This window comes from Thermobia domestica, chromosome 15, assembly GCF_964235325.1.
Source record: "Thermobia domestica chromosome 15, izTheDome1.hap1.1, whole genome shotgun sequence".
Classification (NCBI taxonomy): Eukaryota; Metazoa; Arthropoda; class Insecta; order Zygentoma; family Lepismatidae; genus Thermobia; species Thermobia domestica.
This window is the reverse complement of record NC_137468.1, coordinates 7,291,727-7,313,701: the sequence shown is the minus strand read 5'-3', so window position 1 is coordinate 7,313,701 and position 21,975 is coordinate 7,291,727. Positions and strand designations below refer to the sequence as shown.

At 37.1% G+C, this 21,975-nt stretch overlaps 1 protein-coding gene across 2 annotated transcripts in view; it reads left to right on the top strand.

Annotated features, from left to right (window-relative positions):
* The window catches only part of IA-2 (tyrosine phosphatase IA-2), a 775,584-nt gene that overhangs the window by 139,341 nt on the left and 614,268 nt on the right, over positions 1-21,975 (top strand). For both annotated transcript variants that reach the window (XM_081741273.1, XM_081741272.1), the window contains exons 3-4: positions 15,887-15,947; positions 21,734-21,865. In XM_081741273.1, the coding sequence (XP_081597399.1) occupies positions 15,887-15,947; positions 21,734-21,865 (193 nt within the window). The remainder of the gene's footprint in view (positions 1-15,886; positions 15,948-21,733; positions 21,866-21,975) is intronic.

Here is a 21,975-nt window from a genome sequence, read left to right as displayed (position 1 = left end):
TTCTTCGTGAATATGGTTTTCATCTGTTAATATTGATCCTAGATATTTGAAAGTATCCACTTTATCGAAAGTGTTATTTGAAATTTTTGCCGATCATTATGAGGAAATAAAAAAAAATGTCATAGAAAGAATTCGACATCACCGAGGCTCTTTGTATTTCGAAGGCAAAGAATGCTCTTTAGGATAGGAAAAAAGGTCACTAATCTTGCATACATCAAAACCAACTTGGCTTACTTACCTGCTTCCATTAAACGCCTGGAGGATTCAACTCTTTCACTAGGCCAGTGGACGCCAAACTTATGAAGCTTCTGATACATTGTACCTATTGAGAGTGCCAACCAAAAGAACTACCAACCTTTTAAAAATGGAATCTTACTTGTTTATTCCCTACAAACTTACATTTCTTGTAAATATGAAATCGAATCATCAAAGTTAGCAAATGTCTAATATACACACGAAAAACATAACGTTTAGCAAATGTCTAATATACACACGAAAAACGTAATTTAGCAAATGTCTAATACACACACGAAAAACATAACGTTTAGCAAATGTCTAATATACACACGAAAAACATAACGTTTAGCAAATGTCTAATATACACACGAAAAACATAACGTTTAGCAAATGTCTAATATACCCACGAAAAGCATAACGTTTAGCAAATGTCTAATATACACACGAAAAACATAACGTGCACAATCGCACGCGTATAAAATCAACTGTGAGATGAGGCTGACAACGGCAGTTGTACGGGAGAAACAAGCAGTTTTTGTCGTCAGCGCTCCCTGCCGTTAGCATCAGCTCAGTGGAGGAATCAAGGTTAGCGAACCGGAGCATTAACGCAATCTACCGAAAATGTCCCTGGGAGTTACTAGTAGCTCACGATCGACGGTTTGGCGATCATTGTACTAGACGAACCCATGACCATAATTGAAGTAGTTTAAAGGAAAGATGTATGAGGAATAATAATATGCGATATACTCTCTTCGAAGCTTTCTCGAGTTCTAGAACGAAACCTGGGAGACGCGAAAATGAAGGGAGTGACAGGGCCTCTTCAAGAAGTAGTAGTAAATTGGAACCAAAAGCGGTGACGTTTATGAAGTGTCGGGAATTATATGTAGTGTGAAGCGAATATTCTCTCGTGTTACAATGTTTGTTTGAAGGGATAATAGAAAGTCTATCGCGGTAGATAATTTGAACATATATATTGTGCATTCTAACAATAGAACTTTAAAACGAACATTTTGATCTGCGTTTTTCTTAAGTACTTCTCAATTAAACAATAAAAATACAAACTTTGGTTCAAGTTAGATTGATGTATGCTATTCTAAAAGAAAACTTCGTGCAATAATTTCACCGAACAGTAACAGTATGAAGAAAATTGTGTTGACTTGTTTTTGGCATGTGATTGAATACAAGTTTTTTGTTGTCAAATTAACATAAAAATGGCTAAATAAGAAAATCCTAAGCCACTTGTTTAAAAAGGCTAATATGATATTCATAAAAAACTAAATCTTCGGGTACTAATGATAACATATGGCTCCAGCTTCATACTCGTAATCGGACACTTCCCTTCATCGTGGAAGTATGCGATAATTTTGCCAATACCCAAGAAACCAAATGCTTTCGAACTTAAGGACTATAGGTCCAATCAGGTTCCTCCAAAACAGTACTTTCACCGCTCTTTTAAAGATCACAGGCGATATTAAGCACACGATGGATAAAGGAAAAACCACTGTTAATATTAATTGACGCAAGTTGCGCCTTTGACTCCCTGCATATTGATACCCTATTGGCTAAAATGCACTCTTACAACTTTGCACCAATTACAATCCATGGTTTTCCTCCTTCCTTAAAGGCCGCCAGCGGCGCATTACTTGCGCAAATGCTTCATCGTCCTGGACTAAATTAACGTCAGGGGTACCTCAAGGTTCCATTTTAGGACCACTACTCTTTATTATTTATCTTAACATTACATCTTCAGTTCTTCTTACATGTAAATATCACATTTACGCAGACGACTTGCATTTTAAACATTCTTCTGTCCACACTGCAGTGAAAGCAATAAATAAAGACTTACAGGCTTAGCAGAATGGACTAACAAACATTATCTGCAGCTTAACCCTGCAAAAACGCAGGCCATAATTTTTTTCAGCAAATAAAAGCAGCTCTACAGAACTGGACGTATCAACCTTTCCTCCCATCATGCTTGACGGCACGCAAATAAATTACCTTAATCAAGTGAGAAACTTAGGTATTGTAATGGGTTATTACCTGACGTGGAACGAACATGTAACTATTACAACCAAGAAAGTTTACTCTACATTGCACTCTCTCAATAAACTAAAACACTTTCTTTCAGTAAAGCAAAAGACTCAATTGGTTCAGGCGCTCCTGATTCCTATATTTGACTATTGTGACGTAGAGTACAATGACCTATCCACTACACTTTCGGCTAAATTGGAATGTATGTACAACACATGCATTCGATTTATCTTTAATCTCCGTCGCTACTGCCACATTACCCTGGCATTGAGTGGGCTTGGCTGGCTACCGCTCCACTTTCGGAGGAAACACCACATTTTAGTAAAAGTGTTCAAACAAGCCTTCTTCATATTTAAGCAATAATGATCAATTCGTTGCCCGCCACGGCCGCGTCACTAGAGCAGGTAATTCTTTGCTACTTCCTAAACATCGCACAGAGGCATACGGCAAATCATTCGTGCCTACTAGTATCCGTCTCTGAAATAGTTTACCCCCCCCCCAGTGTGAAAAACTTAAAATCAAAATCAAGATTTGCCCTAGAAACGAAAAACTTGCTCAAGCAGAACCTGTCCACTTAACATACCCATTCTGTGATAAACATAACTCAAAACTTTTAAGATTCTTTGCAACTATCATACCTATATAGTTTTGTACTGTACTAGTTATTCTTATATTGTGTTCTTAGTAAGCATGTGTGTGTTTGGGGAGGGTGCGTGTGCGTGTTTGTGTTTATGTATATGCGTGTGAAATGTGAATTAATGTATCGTGTTTTTTATTGTATCAAATATCAATGTATTGTATCAAATATTTCCCAATTTTTTGTTAGCAGTTAGGTGTAAGAAAAAGCCTTATGGCCGTAACTTGGCTGCTGCAGGAAAAAAGGCAATAAATAAATAAATAAATAAATAAATAAATAAAGGTAGCTATAAACATAGGATCAAATGGGAGAAATAATTATCAAATAATAAAGGAGCCAGTGAAAGCTATTGATAAAGTTTTAAAATTCAAAGAAATGTTAACTTCTGCGATATCTAAATAACTCTGATCATTTTTGACCTCCACATTTTGGCAATTACCATAAATTATATCGTGGACTATAACACTTAATGTTGTCCACTTTTCATCGCTAGTATCATTTCAGACATTGCTTGAAGAAGGGGGAAAGACTATGGCATAAGAATTTCAGCTTTTATTACTATATTAAAATAGAGTTTATTAAAAAAATGTATTATTGAAGATCACGGTCCAGGAGAAAAATTTCCTCTGCCCCCTCCGAATGACACCACTGTCTTTCATCTTTATATTTACAGTGTAGTAAATAACAAGAATCTAAAATAGGAATTAACTGCCAGATTTTAAAGAGGTGGACCGATTAGAGGTAGTCAGAAACTCATCCGTTTCCATTGGGACAACTTACAGACATGGGCACCTGACGAACAGGTTTTTCACAGAGTGACAAAACTGAACGCACAGGTATCAATCTCCCAGCTGCTCTGTAGCAGAGTCAAGATGTTGAAGTGAGCAAATTGCTGCCGAAAAATTTATTTTGGAAGGAATACATCATGGATCTTTTCTATACAAACGTTAATATTTTCTATACTAGTTGAATATACCCATGCTTCGTACGGGGGCTGTATTTGGAAGTCAACGCCTGTGGGAGTATCACCATTGATCTCAGCGACCGCAAAAACTATGGATTTGATACTAATATAGGTCATTTTGGGCTATTTTTGCCATGTCTCGGTATCCACCCGCCCGCTGACTCCCGGTCCACATACAATTGTAACTAAATTTGCCAGTCATCGCTAATGGAAGTGTCACCATTGATTTCAGTGACCGCGAAAACTATGGTTTTGACACTAATATCGGTCATTTTGGATTACTTTTATATGTCTCGGTATCTCACCCTCCCGCCCGGTGACCCCCGGCCCGGTTCCGAATAGCGTGAATTTGGAAGTTAATGCAATCGGAGTTTCACCATTGATTTCAGCAACCGCGAAAATTATGGACTTGATACTAATATCAGTCATTTTCTAATACTTTTACATGTCTCGGTAAACGCCCCCTGGTTCGAATTTTAACAAATATGTTTAACTCTGGTCTGGAACCTGGACCAAGGTATTCATGACTAAAATTTGGTAACTCTCGGTCAATTTGTCTGGTTCCCAAGCCGGTTCCGGTAAACGCCCACCCTGAGACTCCCTCTGGTTCGAAATTTGAAAAAAAGCTTCGTCTTGATCTTTGGTTTGGGCCAAGGTACCCCTGACCAAAATTTGGTAACTATCGGTCAACTCGTCTGGTCCCCAGGCCGCATACAAACAGAGAGACAGACAAACACACACAAAAACTCTTTATTTATATTAGATAGGTTAGAAGATTAACGCATATTAAAACAGTGATGGTGGAACAATGGCTTTTTGGTAGGATGGATATTGTTAATGTTTTACTAAAACATTATGCACATCAGCCTCCTTCACAATCCACATCACCAAAAACATATCGCGTCTAAAGAGGATACCACTCAAACTCACAAGACTATGCTAAAACGATCCTGGATATGGTGGCTTGTGATACTTTATTACTGCAGTTGTTGTGGGAATATAGTTTTGTGTGACCCAATCAACGGTGAATCGGTGTAATCCATCGCAAATTCATGTTACAAACTGTCCACAAAGCCATCATGCATTCATTGACGTCATGGTACAGTACACAGGGAAGCAAAAGAGCAAGGGCAGATACAAACGCCTTATCTGATGATCTCTGGAAACTTGATGACCAAATGGATGAAGAATAGATCTACGTAAGTGACTGTAGATAATTTGAGTCATGGCCGCCAGAAACGTTCATGACTTGAAAAACACACAAAATGATGTGTCAATGGAAATTGAGTTTCTCGAAAGGTTTTACGACTAAGATCGAAGAAATGTTAAAATTAATACTGCTTATTGTCAAGAATATGTCATATCCACAGTTTGCACAAACGAAAAACCAGCATTGTATGGGAACGACCATCCATCGTTTAGAACTGCACCTGGAAAACGCTTCAAGTCACATGGCCAAGACGTTGATAGGTTTCTACCGATGCATACAAGCTGCAATTCGTATCCATACTATTCCATTTGAAGATATTACTATTAAAAGTCCATACGCTAATCCCATGGTTTACTGCGCTTTTGGATTGTACTGCGCTTTGGATTGTACACCAATCACTACTTCAGCTCCACACAGAAAATAACCTCTGAAGACCTTGCATACAGAAGTGGGTCAATATACTCCTAGTAGAGCTGCAACGAAGTGAGCTATAGTGGAAATTGCGATGCCGTACAACAGTCTATATCGGTAGCCATTACATCGACTATTTCATAGGTAAGCAAGAACTTGAATTGGTTCCGTTGAAAATGGATCAACTTTTGTATTGCCAAATTTAAAAACTAGTCATATAAATTAAAGCCAATACCACCGCTACCAATATTTCAAATAGGCTCTAAAATGGGGTATTTTTTCAGCTTGAGACGGGATAGTGTCAAATTTAAAGATGTATTTACCAAATTTTAAGAGTGAGGTGAGTTGCCAAAATTTAGGTCAATACGATTTTAGAGGATGTGTAATTTGGCGATGGTGTGCAAATGATCTCTGTCAAATATTAGCATGTGTACATATTTGATCTAGGGTGTAAACGGCCAAGGGTGTCAAATAACATGAGTACATATTCATCTCAGAAGCAGACAGTGGACCGGTTGTCAAATCTCGTGTTACTCAAGGTCTTTTTAAGCTAGGATGTTGTAGTTACTACTGGTTGCAATTCAGATTTTAGAATTATTCTTATGGCAGTCCACGAGGTTGAAATTAGATAGCTGGCATAATCAGATCAGTAAGTTATCCGAGCCTTTGGCAAGTATGTAATCCGACCAAGGTTGCCACCTTTTCCGGACAAAAAAATCGACATTCGTTTCATACTAGAGATACAAAACAAAAACATTAGCTGTTGTCTGGACGTTAAATTTCAATGTTGAGAACATATGTTTTGAAACGTTTTAGGATAACTTAGACAAATGAGAAAAAAAGGCCATTCCGAAAATTCCTATGTTCATTAGTGAGATTTTTTCTTCCTGTAACTAATGATTATAGTTAGTATAGGTGGGGTTGCCATATGCCCGTATTTTGTACAGACTGTTTGTATTTTTGGGGTCCATGTCCGTATCGTGCAGAATACGAAAATGTCCGTATTTAACAGTTTTTGGAGCTGCTCAAAAATTTCCGGGAATAGCTAAAATCTCGGGGGAAAAAATTGTGTTTTCATCATATAACTTATATTTTAGTTACCATTAATAAAATAGGTTATGTTTTAGTGTCAGTTTTCCATTCCAGGGTTCTAGATTTAATGTACGCAATTTAATGGCATGATTTATTATATTTGTGTTAATAAAAATATAAACCATGTTAGTTTCCAATAATGTTTTAAGTATTACAGTAAACAATTGTGTGATAAACTAAAAAGGTGATTTGTAGGTAAGAAATTTCAAAATATTTGTTCTGAGTTTGGATACCGTGTCTTTAATGGGTCGTCATTTTAAGGCTTGTCCGTATTTTGTATCAAAAAATTATGGCAACCCTAAGTTTAGGCCTAAAAGTAAAAAATAAATAAAGTTGCACGTCGGTGTCCTATCAAAGTCATAGTAGGGCACAGAATAAGAATTTGAAAAGAATGGCAATCCGACAAAATTTATATGTGGTTGGCAACCCTGTATCCAATCAGTTTGCTTTTAATTTCTGCACTGTGAGTGGTGTGATTCCTCCCATATGTTACACTCGCCCTGTATAAAAGTAATGACATTGTATTATAATTAATTTTTGTTAATTAAAAAAGATGAATTAAATGATATGACAGAAATTGTAAGTTTTTGTCTCTATTTCAAATTTCTAAATTATATGAAGAGATTTTTTAAAAATAAAAATATGCTATTTATTTTTTTAAAATAACGTTACTGAACAAAAGGGTATATATATTTGTATGTCCTACTTTGAGAAGAACTCATCGTCCACTCGAACCTTCTATTGTTGAATCATAGTTGAGGGTAACCGCTAAAATGTTTTTGGTTTAGACAGGAATTCTATACATAACATATTTTGATAGAATTCCCCGCATTTCTCTCGTGCTGTTTATTCCTTTTATCCTCTTCGTCTATAGGAAAAAAAAAACTGTTGTTGCTAAGCGTTATTTAGAAGTAGTCAGTTGCCTAGTCACGGTGGGAGGTGTTGACGTAAAACCCTTAATATATGGTCTCCTAGGAGATTCTCCGAACATTCAGTTTTCAAAGCTTTTTACCCGATAAGTATTGAAAAAAAAATCCTCTGTTTACAACGGACCAAAAATAATTGGCAAGAATTCCACTTGGTCTCTGGTAGAGTTTGTAGAAGGCTTAGTTTGGTTTTGGGTATTCTTCTAAATTCAGACTCTATAAAAAGGCAAAGCTTCAAGCAGCGCAGAGATCTTTACAGAAGAATAACAACAGCCTTTTCTCATTTTAGCTAGGGCTTTGATGAGGGAAAACCAATTCAATAAATTTTTTTTGCTATTGTGAACGAAACGTAAGAATGAGCTACAACTACCATATTTTCAACAATAATAAATTAGTTCTCATAAATTAATAATTATTTGAATATAAAAAAATATTCTAATAAAGAATATTGTAATTAAAGAAATTTTTTGAATGCAGAATGTTTGAATTCAAGTACATAAATAAATATTACTTGTTTGAATTTTATTACAATAATAAATATTACTTGCTTGTATTTAGTTATACAAACATTACTCGCTTGAATTTAGTGATGCAAACTTTACTTGTTTGAATTTTATTAGAATAAAAAAAATACTACTTGTTTGAATTTAGTTAAATAAACATTAGTTGCTTGAATTTAGTTATACAAACGTTACTTGCTTGAATTTAGTTATACAAACATTACTTGCTTTTATTAAAACATTACTTGCTTTTATTAAACATTACTTGCTTGAATTTAGTTACTTGTAGAAATATGACCTGTTTGAATTTATTTAAATACATGAATAAAGATTACTTGTTCAATTTTATTATCTCAAATAAACATTAGATGAGCATGATAGCTCAGTGGTACAGGATTCACATGGTGCGATGAGCCAATGTTTCGATCTGAGGCCATATGAGTTTGTGGTTGACAAATTCGTTTCCAAAGGTTTTCTCGCGGTTTTCCAGTTTCCTTCCACATTCTCGTTCCACCAATCATGCACTCGCACCAATCATCAGTCTCCTTTAGCCCACAGGCCATAAATGTGGAACGTAAAACTGAAAGACTCTCTACAAATAAACATTACTTGCTTGCACTGAATTACACGAAAAGAACCTTTACTTGTTCCAAATGCAATTAAACGAATAAACATTTAATTGTTTCAATTTAATTATACGAATAAATATTTAATTATTTCAATTTAATTACCTGAACACACTTTTATTTCTTCCAATTTAATTAGTCAGGTAAAGAATCAATTACACTAATTATCCGGATAAACAAGTAGTTATTTGAATAAGTATTCAAATTCCAAAATAACTCTTTGAATTTCATAAGACGATAAAAGAATAATTACTTTATTCAAACAAACTAATGCAGTAATTGTTTTAATACGAGGCATATCCGAAAAGTAAGTATCGTTTTTAAAAAAATTACTAAAACAAGTGTGTTCAAGCCAAAATCATTTTTACATGAAAGAGCGCGCATCTTAAACTATTTTCCGACATAGCTTCCTCCAATTTTCAAACACTTGTCATAGTAAGTGATTAACTTGTCTAAACTTTTGTCAAAGAAACATCCTGCCAGTAAAGACAACCATGAAGTTCGACAGTGGCCGTTACGGCGAGTGCCTCGTGTGTGGTGGTGCTCTATGAGGACAAGAGTTGAGTGGGATTTCCTATACACCTACGCTACACTTACACTTTCTTTTACATTTACACATACATACAGTACATTTCCTTCTTTTTTCTACTCTTTGTTCTTTTTTCATTTTACACTTCCCACTTTCCTCTAACTTTTTGCTCTGTTCAACTTGGCTTTCAGCCCTCTTTCACTGTCTGAACTTCTTTCCCGATTTTGACCTTTTCCTGACTTTGACCTTTTCCCCGATTGTGTCCTTTCTTCCCAACTGTGTCCTGTATTTTATTCAATTTTGTTTCTGAATCATAAATCCTCCATGTGAGGTACACATTTGACCATTTTGCATTCGTAGCACACACGACTAGCGAGCTGGTGCACCTACCTATTTGACCGGTATTGGTCTACGATAAGACAAGACAAGACAACCATAACTCCACAGCGTTTTTTTTTCTTTCGTAATCATCACGTTCAAAGCGCTTACCGCCAAGCTCGCGCTTCAAGTGCAGGAACGAGTGGTAGTCAGACGGCACCAAGTCGGGGCTGTACGGCGGGTGGTCAAACTTCCAACCGGACTGTCGGATTAACGTTTGGGTGGCACCACCAGTATGGGGACGAGTATTGTCATGGAGCAACACAACTCCTTTAGTAAGCATTCCTCTCCTTATGTTTTGTGTTGCATGCCGAAGGTTTCTCAGGGTCTCACAGTATCGTTCCGCGTTGGTTTTACCACTGGGTACAGTGCGAACTTCCCAGACAGTGGCGGGATGTGTCGTTGAAAGAAGGTTTGAACAAGTTTGTCACCCGCTCTGACAAGTGTTTGAACATTGGTGAAAACTATGTCGAAAAATATGTTACGTTGTGCTCTTTCATGTAAAAATAAATTTGGCTTGAGCAAACCTGTTTTAGTATTTTCTTTTTTCAAAACGGTACTTACTTTCCGAACACGCCTTGTAATTATTTGAATAAAGAACGTTGTGAGTGAATTCTACAATGTTACAAGTAGTATGTACACTCATGTCCAAAATGATTGTCACATATCCACAACTGTCTTCTTGTAAGAATATAATTTGATAATGATTTTACAGGATACTTTTAATACTGATACTGTGTGTGTAATTGGGAAATGTATATTTATGGTAAATTTCATAGGAAAAAAATTATAAATACAAAAATTAGAATGAGTAAAACAAAATGTTGCTAAATGGACAAGAAAGTTTTATTTTCGTTTTATTGTTCTTATTTACTGCTCTTTTGACATGAAATTTTCCACATACATGTCTTTGCCGATTATACACATACTAACATTATAAGAAATACCGGGCGAATTCGTTGTCAAATTATATTCCTACAACAACATATTTATAGACATGCGACAATAATTTTGGACATGAGTGTACGTCAATGTTAGGGGAAACCAAAGAACAATGGATACAATCTTACTTCTTAACAGTGTATGTTTTCCATATAGAGTTCATAAATAAATAAATAAACAATTTATTCTAGCAAATTAAAAACTACTAATTGTGTCAGATCGGCAAAGAACGAGATACTTTTTCAAACCATAAACTTTCGGATTTTTCGGAAACTACGCATTAGAATTTATCGCCAACCATGTCACTTTGTTCAACCCGATGTAATCTGTCGCTTATATCTTGTCTTTGAAAAGCATTAGAGTTAAATAAAAAATTAAACTATAGTGGAACATTTTGTGGGCAGTCAAAATAGTTTACACGGACAAAGGTGCCCACTTTGGGGTAACGTCACTCAAACTCACGCTCACAACATCCTTTCAACCTCACCCTCACCCGACCTCAAACTCACAACATCCTTTTGACATGACGTTCACTCGACCTCATGCTCACATCGTAAAACCAACATTTGACCTCACACTCACAACATCATTTCGACGTCACGCTCACATCATGTCGACATCACGCTCACATCATGATTTGAAACACGCGCTCAGTCAACCTCTCACTCACTTTGTGAGGTTGAGGTCAAATAAGCGTGAGTTCCGAACTCACGAGCACCGACCTTACGAGTTCGGGTACCTTTGTACACGGCAATTAAACCTTTACCCTTTTATTATTAAAAAAAATTCTTATATAATCTTTTGTACACTACAAAGTTTTAAAGAGTTTTTTCTCTAAGTCTTTGATCACTCTAAAATGCTCTCAGTATAGGGTATAAACATTTCCCTTCATCATACGATGTGTTACCTTTGGGTGAAAAGGATGTTTGTCTTTGCCTACAGTGGCATCAGATGGGATAGGTTATACTCTGTAGCTCATAGCAGCTCCGAGAGCAAGTATTAAAGGATATCTACGTAGCCCCTGGCGGCCTCGGAAGTAGATTTTGTAATTGAATGATGAGCACTGGCAACTAATAGCTTCTTAATCTCGTCCTCCGTTTTTATAGCCATTCTTTTGGAGGAAGGACCTGTGGAGGGGTCGTCGGATTTCTTCGTGGCTTTCCGTGTCTTCTTCGTTTCTTCTTTAAAGTGTAGTTTCCTTCTGTCGTCTGCTGCTATTTGTTTATAATCGTGAAAACATGTGGATTCTAGTACGTGTGGGTGCACGGATCCTTGCAGTAGAATTTAATCATAATTTTGGCTCTGTCTCATTAAGCTAGTTATATCATGTATTGTTTTGCTAGTGTTATAATGAATAGCATAATTACTGTTTGTTTTTATATCAGTAACACGTTAATAGGTCGCGTGTTATTTCAAAGCATCAAGTTTTAGAACTTAAAAAATAGTTTTTTTTTTCGATTGACTCGAAAACTACACATGGGAATTTGCACTCACACACATAATTTTACTCAGATCAATAAGATATATCGATTGGTATGCGTCATAATCATCATCTCAATTCAGCAATCTATTGACTGGTTTGACGCACCTTTCCACCCTTCCCTATCCTGGGCCAGACTTTTCATTCCTTTGTAGATTATCTTCACTATATCTTGTATTATTGAGTCTGTATATTTGAATCCCGGCTTTCCTGTAGGTACTTTTCCTTCTGCAATTCCGTCCATAGCTAGAGCATTTTGATTTCAAGTGTACCCTCGGAAAATATGTAAAACATACTTCAGCCCCACCCCCCGGTTACTCTCTTATGGAGGAAACCTTCCCTTTACTTTGAGGAAAGAAGTGAATGACCTCGGTTGTGTTGCCAATTTGTCATTCAGCCCGTTTGGTCTTGGCAAGTGAAAATCGTAGGCTACTTAGAATGGCTAACAGAAAAGAAACTCGTGAAATAATTCAATGTGGCAACCCTGTCCAAATCCAACTGTTGAAGGATCTCGGCTATAGCAATTGGTCCCTCCTGTTTCGAGGGAGGTACGAGAAAACATAGGTCGACAGCAGCGCCAGTAGGGTCACACTTGAAATTGAAAAGTTCTACTAACATGATTCCTCCATGTCTCGTAATGTGTCCAATCATCTTATCTCATCTTTTCAAAATAATTTTCGATACATACATCTTTTTGCTCCTACCATGTTCAATACTCTCTTATTTGATACCTTGTTCGTCCGTCTAATTTTCGTCATTCTTCTATAGTACAACCTTTCAAAGGCGGATACCTTGTCTGTCCGTCTAATTTTCGTTATTCTTCTATAGTACAGCCTTTCAAAGGCGGATACCTTGTCTGTCCGTCTAATTTTCGTCATTCTTCTATAGTACAAACCTTCAAAGGCGGATACCTTGTCTGTCCGTCCAATTTTCGTCATTCTTCTATAGTACAGTCTTTCAAAGGCGGATACCTTGTCTGTCCGTCTAATTTTCGTCATTCTTCTATAGTACAACCTTTCAAAGGCGGATACCTTGTCTGTCCGTCTAATTTTCGTCATTCTTCTATAGTACAACCTTTCAAAGGCTTCCATTCTCAGTTTATCCTCTTCTCTAGTGTCCATGTCTCACATTCACACATGATTTCATTAGCCTTTTCTTCACTCTTATGTCAATGTTTCCAGTTAGAAGATTTCTTTTTTTCCCCCTTCAAATGTCTTCTCCGCCTGACCTATTTTAGATTTTACATCTTGTTTGCACCCATTCTCGTTTCTTATTTTACTCCCTAAGTAACAGAATTCTTCTACTTCCGTCCCCAGATGATCCCCTATTTTTATATTCAGTTTCTTGTTCTTTTGTTGATATGAAATGAAATCTTTCAGTTTTACGTTCCACAATTATGCCGGCTAGGCTAAAGAAGACGGTTATGGTGAGAAATAAATGCAATGGTGGAATGAGGTAAGTGGGATGAAACGGGAGAACCCCAAGAAAACTCACACCCACGATATTTTTCCACCACAAAAAGTTCACTTGGCGCGAGCTGGGATCGAACCAAGGAATTCATGCACCAGAGGTGAACGCCATGTACGATTTATTTCTGTTTATAATGTACATACTTGGAGCCAATGGTGTAATACAGGTTTTCAGACCTCTTTATATTAGAATTTTATATGTAAATGCCCACCCAATAAGCAAGCACGTCTACAGTAAGTCTACTTTTCCTTGAAAAACTTAACCTTAGAAGTCCACTCTATGTATGGCGGCTTTCCCAAATGTAAATTTTAAGTCGTACCTGGAGTCCAGATAGCTTTGGCGTATAAACCTGCGTATGCGTAGACCAAGGGCGCCGATTTAACTGTAACTTTGGGGGGCCCATTCATAAAAAATACATATAACAATAAAATACATATTGATAAAATACATGGGGCCCACATGAGCTTTGGGGGGCCCGACAGCCCCCTAGAATCGGCGCCCTTGCCTTAGACCAGGTGTAAGAGTGAAGGGTGAGCAAGAATTCTTGTGTCTTATACTTAACCTTAGAGGTTATCTGCGAAGTACAAATTTTAACTTATGCTTGACAGGTGTGTAAATTTAAAGGAATTTTAAGGCTGACCTTATATTATGTATTATCGTCAAATCTGAAACAAGCTTGCGATCAAGAAACTATCAAGTTTGCTATATTCTTGGTTAGGTTTGCAACCATGTGAATGTAAACTTGTGCAAGCCTACATACACGCTTAGCCTTGATGGTTTGAGTAAGGCTATTAAATGCCTACAATGCTATTAGGGTATCTTTATATATTTTATATATTTACAAAAAAAAATCTGTGGCGTATTAGAAATTTATTACATAACGCAATCCATTTGCAAAATAAGTATTCGTGATTGATAATTGATATTTTATAATAATGTAATTTTTTTTCTTACCTTGAGCTCTCTCTCCTCCCCTCAAGCTTTCACTTAAGCAAAATTATCAATAACTTCTCCGACGTCCAAGTTCTTTGATGCTGTCAAGTCTTAATATACAGTATTTTCTAACTCTTCATACTTCTCAAAGATTTTTTTATAACATTAAACTTGGAAAATAATCGTTGCACAGTGGGAGTCATTAGAGTAATTGTTTGCATAAGAGTAGCGTTGTACAAACTTGTGATATATATACACAGGAGTTGTTACAACAAAACATAAGAGGAGAAACTGTCTCCAAATATGATGTTTTCAATCTAAAGTGAAGGAATTTTTTAAATTGGACGAGTCGTTTGGGCTGTACACTCTTTATGCTTCCAGTATTAAATGAGAATGCAACGTTGCCATTTACGTCAATCCACAACATAAATGAATGAAGTTACTGTCTTGCATGCTAACGTGTCAATGGCCAGCTCATCGATGTCCATGTCAAACAGTAACTTCATTCACTTATGTTGTGGGTTCAGTTAAATGGCAACGTTGCATTTTCATTTAACATTGGGCGTATAAAGAGTGCATAGCCCAAACTGCTTGTCCGATTTTTTTAAAAAAAATCTTCACCTTAGATTGAAAACAACATATTTGGAGACGGTTTCTTCTGTTATCTTTTGTTGTAACTCTAATTATAACAAAGTTACCCTATGTCAGGGGACTTTTGAGATAACCCCTGTATATATAATTTGAAAGTTCACTAAAGTAGGTAAAGTAGAACACTCATTTAGGTAACTACCGTTCTTATTCATATCTCTTGCGATAGTGCTGTAATTTAACATAAGTTAATTCTTTGGCTTTTTGCAACAGAACACCGTGGCTTAAATTTGACGGAGTGTTTTCATAACATTCAAAGAGATTACTAACTTCCCTGAAACCACTAAAACAACCGTATTTAATCTGTAAGTATTTAAAGGGCGACAAAACACATTCATTCCCGAAAAAAACTTTTCGAATCTTCCACCGAATGTTCATTTTGAGGAAGTTGACCAAAGTGCCATTGCGTGCAAGCTTCCTGTGTTGACAATGAGGAAAGTTGGGCGTAATAAACAAACTATTTACTACTTTTTTTAAAGTTAAAATACTCACTTCCTTCTTCAGTCCTTTAAAATTGTTTCCGTAAAGGATACTAATTTTATCCTAGTGGTTTTATCACTGTATTCGTATTTTTCTTTCGTGGCAGACTTATTACCAAGTTTAGACATTGACAAGTGTAGAAAGACTTTTGCAGTATAATGTTCTCACTCCCAATCTCTTACTCCTTTTTGTAGGGGTAGATTGCTCCCCCACCTTCCTCGTGAGACGTAATTTTAACAAAAAGGCGCCATTAAATAGTAAAGCTTATTGACAAAATATTATTGGAGAAATTTCCATTACGGTTTCAGATTCTTCACTTAAACGTTTCTGTATTTTGTGTGTGGAAACCTTACATATCATATATAATTAAATTTTATTTCTTTAATTTTCAGATTACGCTTTCGGCCGATGCCTACCATTATATGGAACAGTTCAAGAGGAGGACATCTATCGGTAAGTTTTCTTCCGTTATTGGTATTGTTCAAAAAATGAACAAACGGGAGTAACCCGAGAAAACTCACGGACACGCCATCACAAAATCGTACAGTCTGGGATCAAACTAAGGGTCTTTAGGATCAAAGACGAGCATTCTATCATTTACACCATAGAAATCAGATTGATGTTAAGGTCACAGGAGGTTCGAAATTCACTTTTGCTTTCATTCGGTTTTTACCTCTGTTGTTTCAGAATGTGAGTTTTGAGGTTAAAATGATATATACAGTATAAGTGATCTTATTATTATAAGCACAATCTGGTAAACGGTTCAGAATCTTTGCCAACAATTATCCAGTTAAAAGCAGTGGCGGATCCAGGGGGCGGGCAATCGGGGCGATTGCCCCCCCCCCAGAAGAGGAAACTTTTATTTTATTTTATATATAAATAAAACCCATCCCAGAGTTTGGAGCTCTTAAAAGTAGCTCAGCAGTATTACAACCCACCGTCCTCCCCCCAGAAGTCCGTCATGGATCCGCCCCTGGTTAAGAGTAACCACAACGCTTGCTTAACACATTATTGTTTCGTATGTAAAAACCAGAATTCACTCTCCAATTCAATCAACGGACTCGAATACAGAAATGACCTTTCATATCATCACACATGAAAATGGTTTTAAATCTATTTGCAAACCATCGATCTAACGAGGACCGTTTGCTATATTTACAGACATTTATGTAAACAAAACGACTAAACACAAGCTGAAATGATTGCAACTCTAATTGATATCTCAATATCTTCCTTGTTGCGTAACATCTTCAGCCAATATATATATGTTCTTTCTCTATAGCAACCTCATTCCAAATGCAGAAGCAATATTATCCAGGATGATTATAAACGATTCATTCGGTTTGAAGAGGTTGTATTAAAATGTATACCACATACAACAACGAATGACACATGAAAATATACAGAAAGTGTCAAAATTTAAGATATACTATTACAAATGTTTGGTGTGTCTTCTCTTCGTCACACGACGCACATCTATAAGGTTAAATGAAATATTTTATGTCCTACGTTTATGCCAACTAGGCTAAAGGAGACGGTGAAGATAAGAAATGAATGGAATGGTGAAATGAAAAAAAAAATGAAATCTTTAAGTTTTACGTCCAACGGTTATGCCGGTTAGGCTAAAGGAGACGGTGATTATGAGAGATGAGTGAAATGATGGAATGAAGAAAGTGGGAGGAAACGGGAGAACCCTGAAAAAACCCACGAGCACGGTGTTTGTCCACCACAAAGTTCACTTGGCGGGGGTTGGGATCGAATCCGGGACCCCAAGCACCAGAGGTGAACGCTCTACTACTGAGCCACCGCGCCCTCCGGAATGGTGAAATGAATAAAGTGGGAGGAACCGGGAGTACCCCGAGAAAACTCAGGAATACCCACGTTTTTGTCCACTATAAAATTCACTTGGCGCGAACTGGGATCGAACCAAGGACCCCATGCACCAGAGGTAAACGCTCTACCTCTGAGCCACCGCGGCCCCCATATATGCAGTTAAGTTCATCCTAAATCCGGTCTAGCATATCCTCACTAATGGTCCTAAATGCAGCTGTAGTGTAATTCTGGAGCTCACTCAAAGTTGCTAGTAGAGGAGTCACGTGCCTTAAAGTAAAAATGTTACAAAATATCAGATCGGGAGATCTAGGAAGCCATGGGACGATCAGTAAGTTATCTCCAGCACATCACCCAACCCAATGGAGTGTTGGACAAACTAGATTACTGAATAGATGCGTGTCGTGTGCCGAAAGGAAGCCACAATGAACATTTGTAACAATATGTTTTAAACTTGGACAGTTTCTGTATACTTTCATGTCTCATTCGTTACTGTATGTGTTACACGTTTTTAATTCTGCTCTTTCAAACTCAACGAATCATTTATAATCACCTTATATTTCTAATAATCATTGAGAGTCGCAAAAAAAAAAAAAATCATTGTAAGGAACTTGAGTAGAAAGTTGTGTGTACACTACTATTTGTAAAAATTGCAACACCGAGAAAGACACAACGGGCGCTGAGGTACTCAGTGACAAAGCACTCACCTCTGGTGCGTGGGATTCGTCAAAGTCGTGTGAACAAGATGGTATTCCATCGGGTAGTAGTAGTACGTAATCTTCTGTCCGACCACCGCTGCGTGTGGTTCTCCTCTGACCATTGCTTCCACACAGATTCACTGTTCTGGCTCCATGTCCTGTACATAAAGCAGCCTTTCCGTCATATCTTTTTTTTATGACTATGCAGAAAATTCAGAACTGAACAACATCCCAAATGGTGATAAACCAAATGGCACGTACCCTCCAAGTTCTAAAGTCAGATCCTCTATACTTTGTGACATCGAATCAAAGAGATGTTGACTTTGTTTTAGTCACGCTGCTTTGTATTCGAGCCTACCAAACATTTATACCCACTGTTGGAGGGTTGTATCGACCAACTATATCCCACATATGTTCTATAGACGAAATGTCAGGTGACAGTGCAGAAAAAGGTAAGAGCAGTACCCGTCGTTCTTCTAAGATATGCATGCCCCTAGTCTAGCGTTTAGCAGATACTGTCAAGCCATTGAGATAGACAAGTCAGGGGCATCATCTGGCGAGAGTAGAGGGAACAATTACTTTCCTCTGAATTGAGAAACGCATACTTTTTAATAAATTACATTTTAATATAGTAATAAAATACTAGATACTCTTATGGAGGTGAACAATCTTTCTTCCTGCCCATCAAAAGATCTGCAATGACGCTATTGAGGTAAGTTCACATCCGTTACCGTGTTCCAGCTTTAAACTTACACTATAAATAAGTTGTACGATCTGTGAACAAGATGGTAACCCGTGTGAGGTAGCAACATTGCGCACTCGAATGCCTGATCGTTATTATATACTGTTATTGTCTGAGCATTCCTTACACACACACACGCATAACTGGTGTGGAGGTATACCTTGTACGTGAAGCCACTTTCTCGTACGCCAACTATGCGGTCCTATTCGTTTGCATTGTCATCGGTTACGTATAGTGTACATGCTACTGGACATATCCAAAGTAGGAGAAAAAATTTATTATAGATTTAGTGCTTTCTGGTTTATACTCTGTTATCTGAGTGTAGCGTAAACCGCCGTATTATGGTACTATTCCGTAGGATGCTGGTAGATCCACGCACGCTACACGCTGCTGAAATTTTAGTTGCGTGTGAGTACAGAAGGATTCCCGTCATTTTATTCTCGGTATTGCAATTTTCGCATACACCAGTCAGTCTTCTTTTTCTTTGTATTTTCTATTGTTTCTTCTCAATGTTTATTTCGTTCTGTATTCTTACTTCAAATATTTCGTTACACCTATTTTTCTGTTTTTTCGGTGATTGAACGGAATCATGAGTCTTCGAATAATTGAACTGTTTGCTACCAAATGTGTAAAATTATTAAATTTATTCGAGTGTGAAGCATGAGGTTGTATCACGCTATGACGAGTCCTTGAATGTGTATTGGAGAATGTGATGAAAAGTAGAGTTGAGTTGATTTGATTTTGAGTTTTAATGTCCCCTTCTGCAGCGAGGCTATATGAAACGGGAGCTACTGATTAACGTGGAACCGAATCACATGAGCTCCCGCCGGGAATCGAACCCAGGTCTCCCATGCCACAGGCGCGTACGCTAACCGCTTAGCCACGAAGGAGTTCAAAAAGATCTTTTACACAGATCATTTGTTGTTTGTGTTTCACACCAAAACTTCTTTATTTTTTGGAAATGAAATGAAATGAAATCTTTAAGGTTTACGTCCCACGGTTATCCCGGTTAGGCTAAAGGAGACGGTGATGATGAGAGATGAATGAAATGGTGGAATGAAGAAAGTGGGAGGAAACGGGAGAACCCCGGGAAAACCCACGAGCACGGTATTTGTCCACCACAAAGTCTACACGGTGCGAGCTGGGATCGAACCAGGGACCCCAAGCACCGGAGATGAACGCTCTACCACTGATATTTATTTGTTTGGATGGCCCAGATAGACAGTAATGGGGGAATGTATGTCTGACTGTAGCATTCATGTTTTGTATTAAAATACTGCATTATAAGATAATTTAGGTAATAGTTCTAGAAAAACAGCTATTTTTATCTTTTTAATTGAGCAGATTAAAGTTACAGTAATATATTATTTTCTTTGTTTTCCAGTAATTACGCTCAAGGTACGGTAATAATTTAGGGAACAAAACAACTGTTCCCTTTACTATAAGAACTTCCTCTATTATGTGTAGACACTTGAATGAAGTTCTGAATTAAGTTCTCTGTTAAGAGACTATCAGAGATGGAGTGGGTCAGTGGGTTGTCGCTCAATTGGGTCAAGATGGGTTAGTGGATCGTGGGTCAACAGAGCGTGACTCATTGTAGCTCTCCGACCCATCATGACACACTCCGACTCACAAACCCACCGATCCACTTCGCTCAGTACATTGTAGACAGTATCTTCTTAACACTGGTGAATTTGTCTACTTTTCCTTTCAGGGTTTCCATTTTTCTTCATTTTTTTATTTGTTTCTATTTATTTACCTGAGATGAGTATATCTAAGTGAAAAAACGAACTTAAGCACTTTTGGATATTGATATTTGTAATTGTAATAATAGCAATAGGACTCACTATTTGACTTTCAAGACACAGTCGAATTTTACACTTTTTTTCCTTTACGTATACCTACTTTACCTTGATTTGAGACTTTCAAATTTCATCCTATTTTCCACTGAAAAGTATCTGCAATTCAACAAGGAGATAATTTTATATGATAATTAAATTGAAATTCATCGTAATATAGCCAATGCAAACACTTTACCATTTTGTGGCGTAAAGTTCAGAGCTGCCGGTATTGTAACAGAGTGGTGCTTGAGCGATTGACCGTAGAAATTCCAACTCCGATTAATTATAATTTCACAGCCTTATTTTATTACGAGGGTAAACTCTTTAGTCAGGGAGAGGAGGGCGTGAATCATGGATCAGAGTTGATGACGATGGATTTTGGTGGGTGTTGGGTCAGAGTGGGTCATGGTGGGTTGAGTTCATTTTGAGTTTAACGCCACTTTCAGCAGCGAGGCTATATGAGACGTGGACCTACTGATTAATGTGGAATCCGAACTACATGAGCTCCCGCCACGAATCGAACCCGGGTCTCCTACGCCAAAGACGCGTGCGCTAACAGTTTAGCCACGAAGGAGCTCAGGGTTATGGTGGGTGATGGGTCGGTGTTCAGTCAGTGGGTCATGGGTCAAGTTTTCATTGACCCATAACATCTCTGTTTCCTAGAGCTGATTAACGTCTAAGTCTTTTTTTTTAAAGAAAAAGTTGCTTATACAACTGTAAGTTTAACTTGTCCAATTAAATATTATTTTCATTTTTATAAGTCTTAAGGTTTTTGTTTGATGAATGAACAATTCATAATTGAATAAAGCAAAAACATTAGGGTAAATAAAAGTCGATTGTCAGGTCATGATTTGAGCGAGATATATGAAACTATCATCTAGCGGGACTACTTAATTGGATAAAAATTAAATTGGGGATCGAGAAACTAGCAAAAGATTAACTTGCAAAATGTTTTAAAAGTATTTCAAAATTGTGTTGGAGTTTTCTCCGTACGTTAAAACATGACTTTTATTATTATTATTATTATTATTATTATTATTATTATTATTATTATTATTATTATTATTATTATTATTATTATTATTATTATATCGATCCTAATTTTGATTACGATTCTTGTCATTTCAGACATAAACTAAACCGGAATGCCTTGCAGATATTGGAACGAGAAATGCAAAGATTGTTCACGTTGGGCTACAGATGGAGTCACTTGTACACGCAGTGCATTCTACAGACACTTCTGCATGCCTTTCGATATCGGTGAGTATTAATTACGTACTTGATTTGGAACTTATCGTCTCTTTCAGCACTGATAACTATATAAGAAGTGAACTCACAGCTTAACATCTAATCCGAAACGCTTGAGCTCG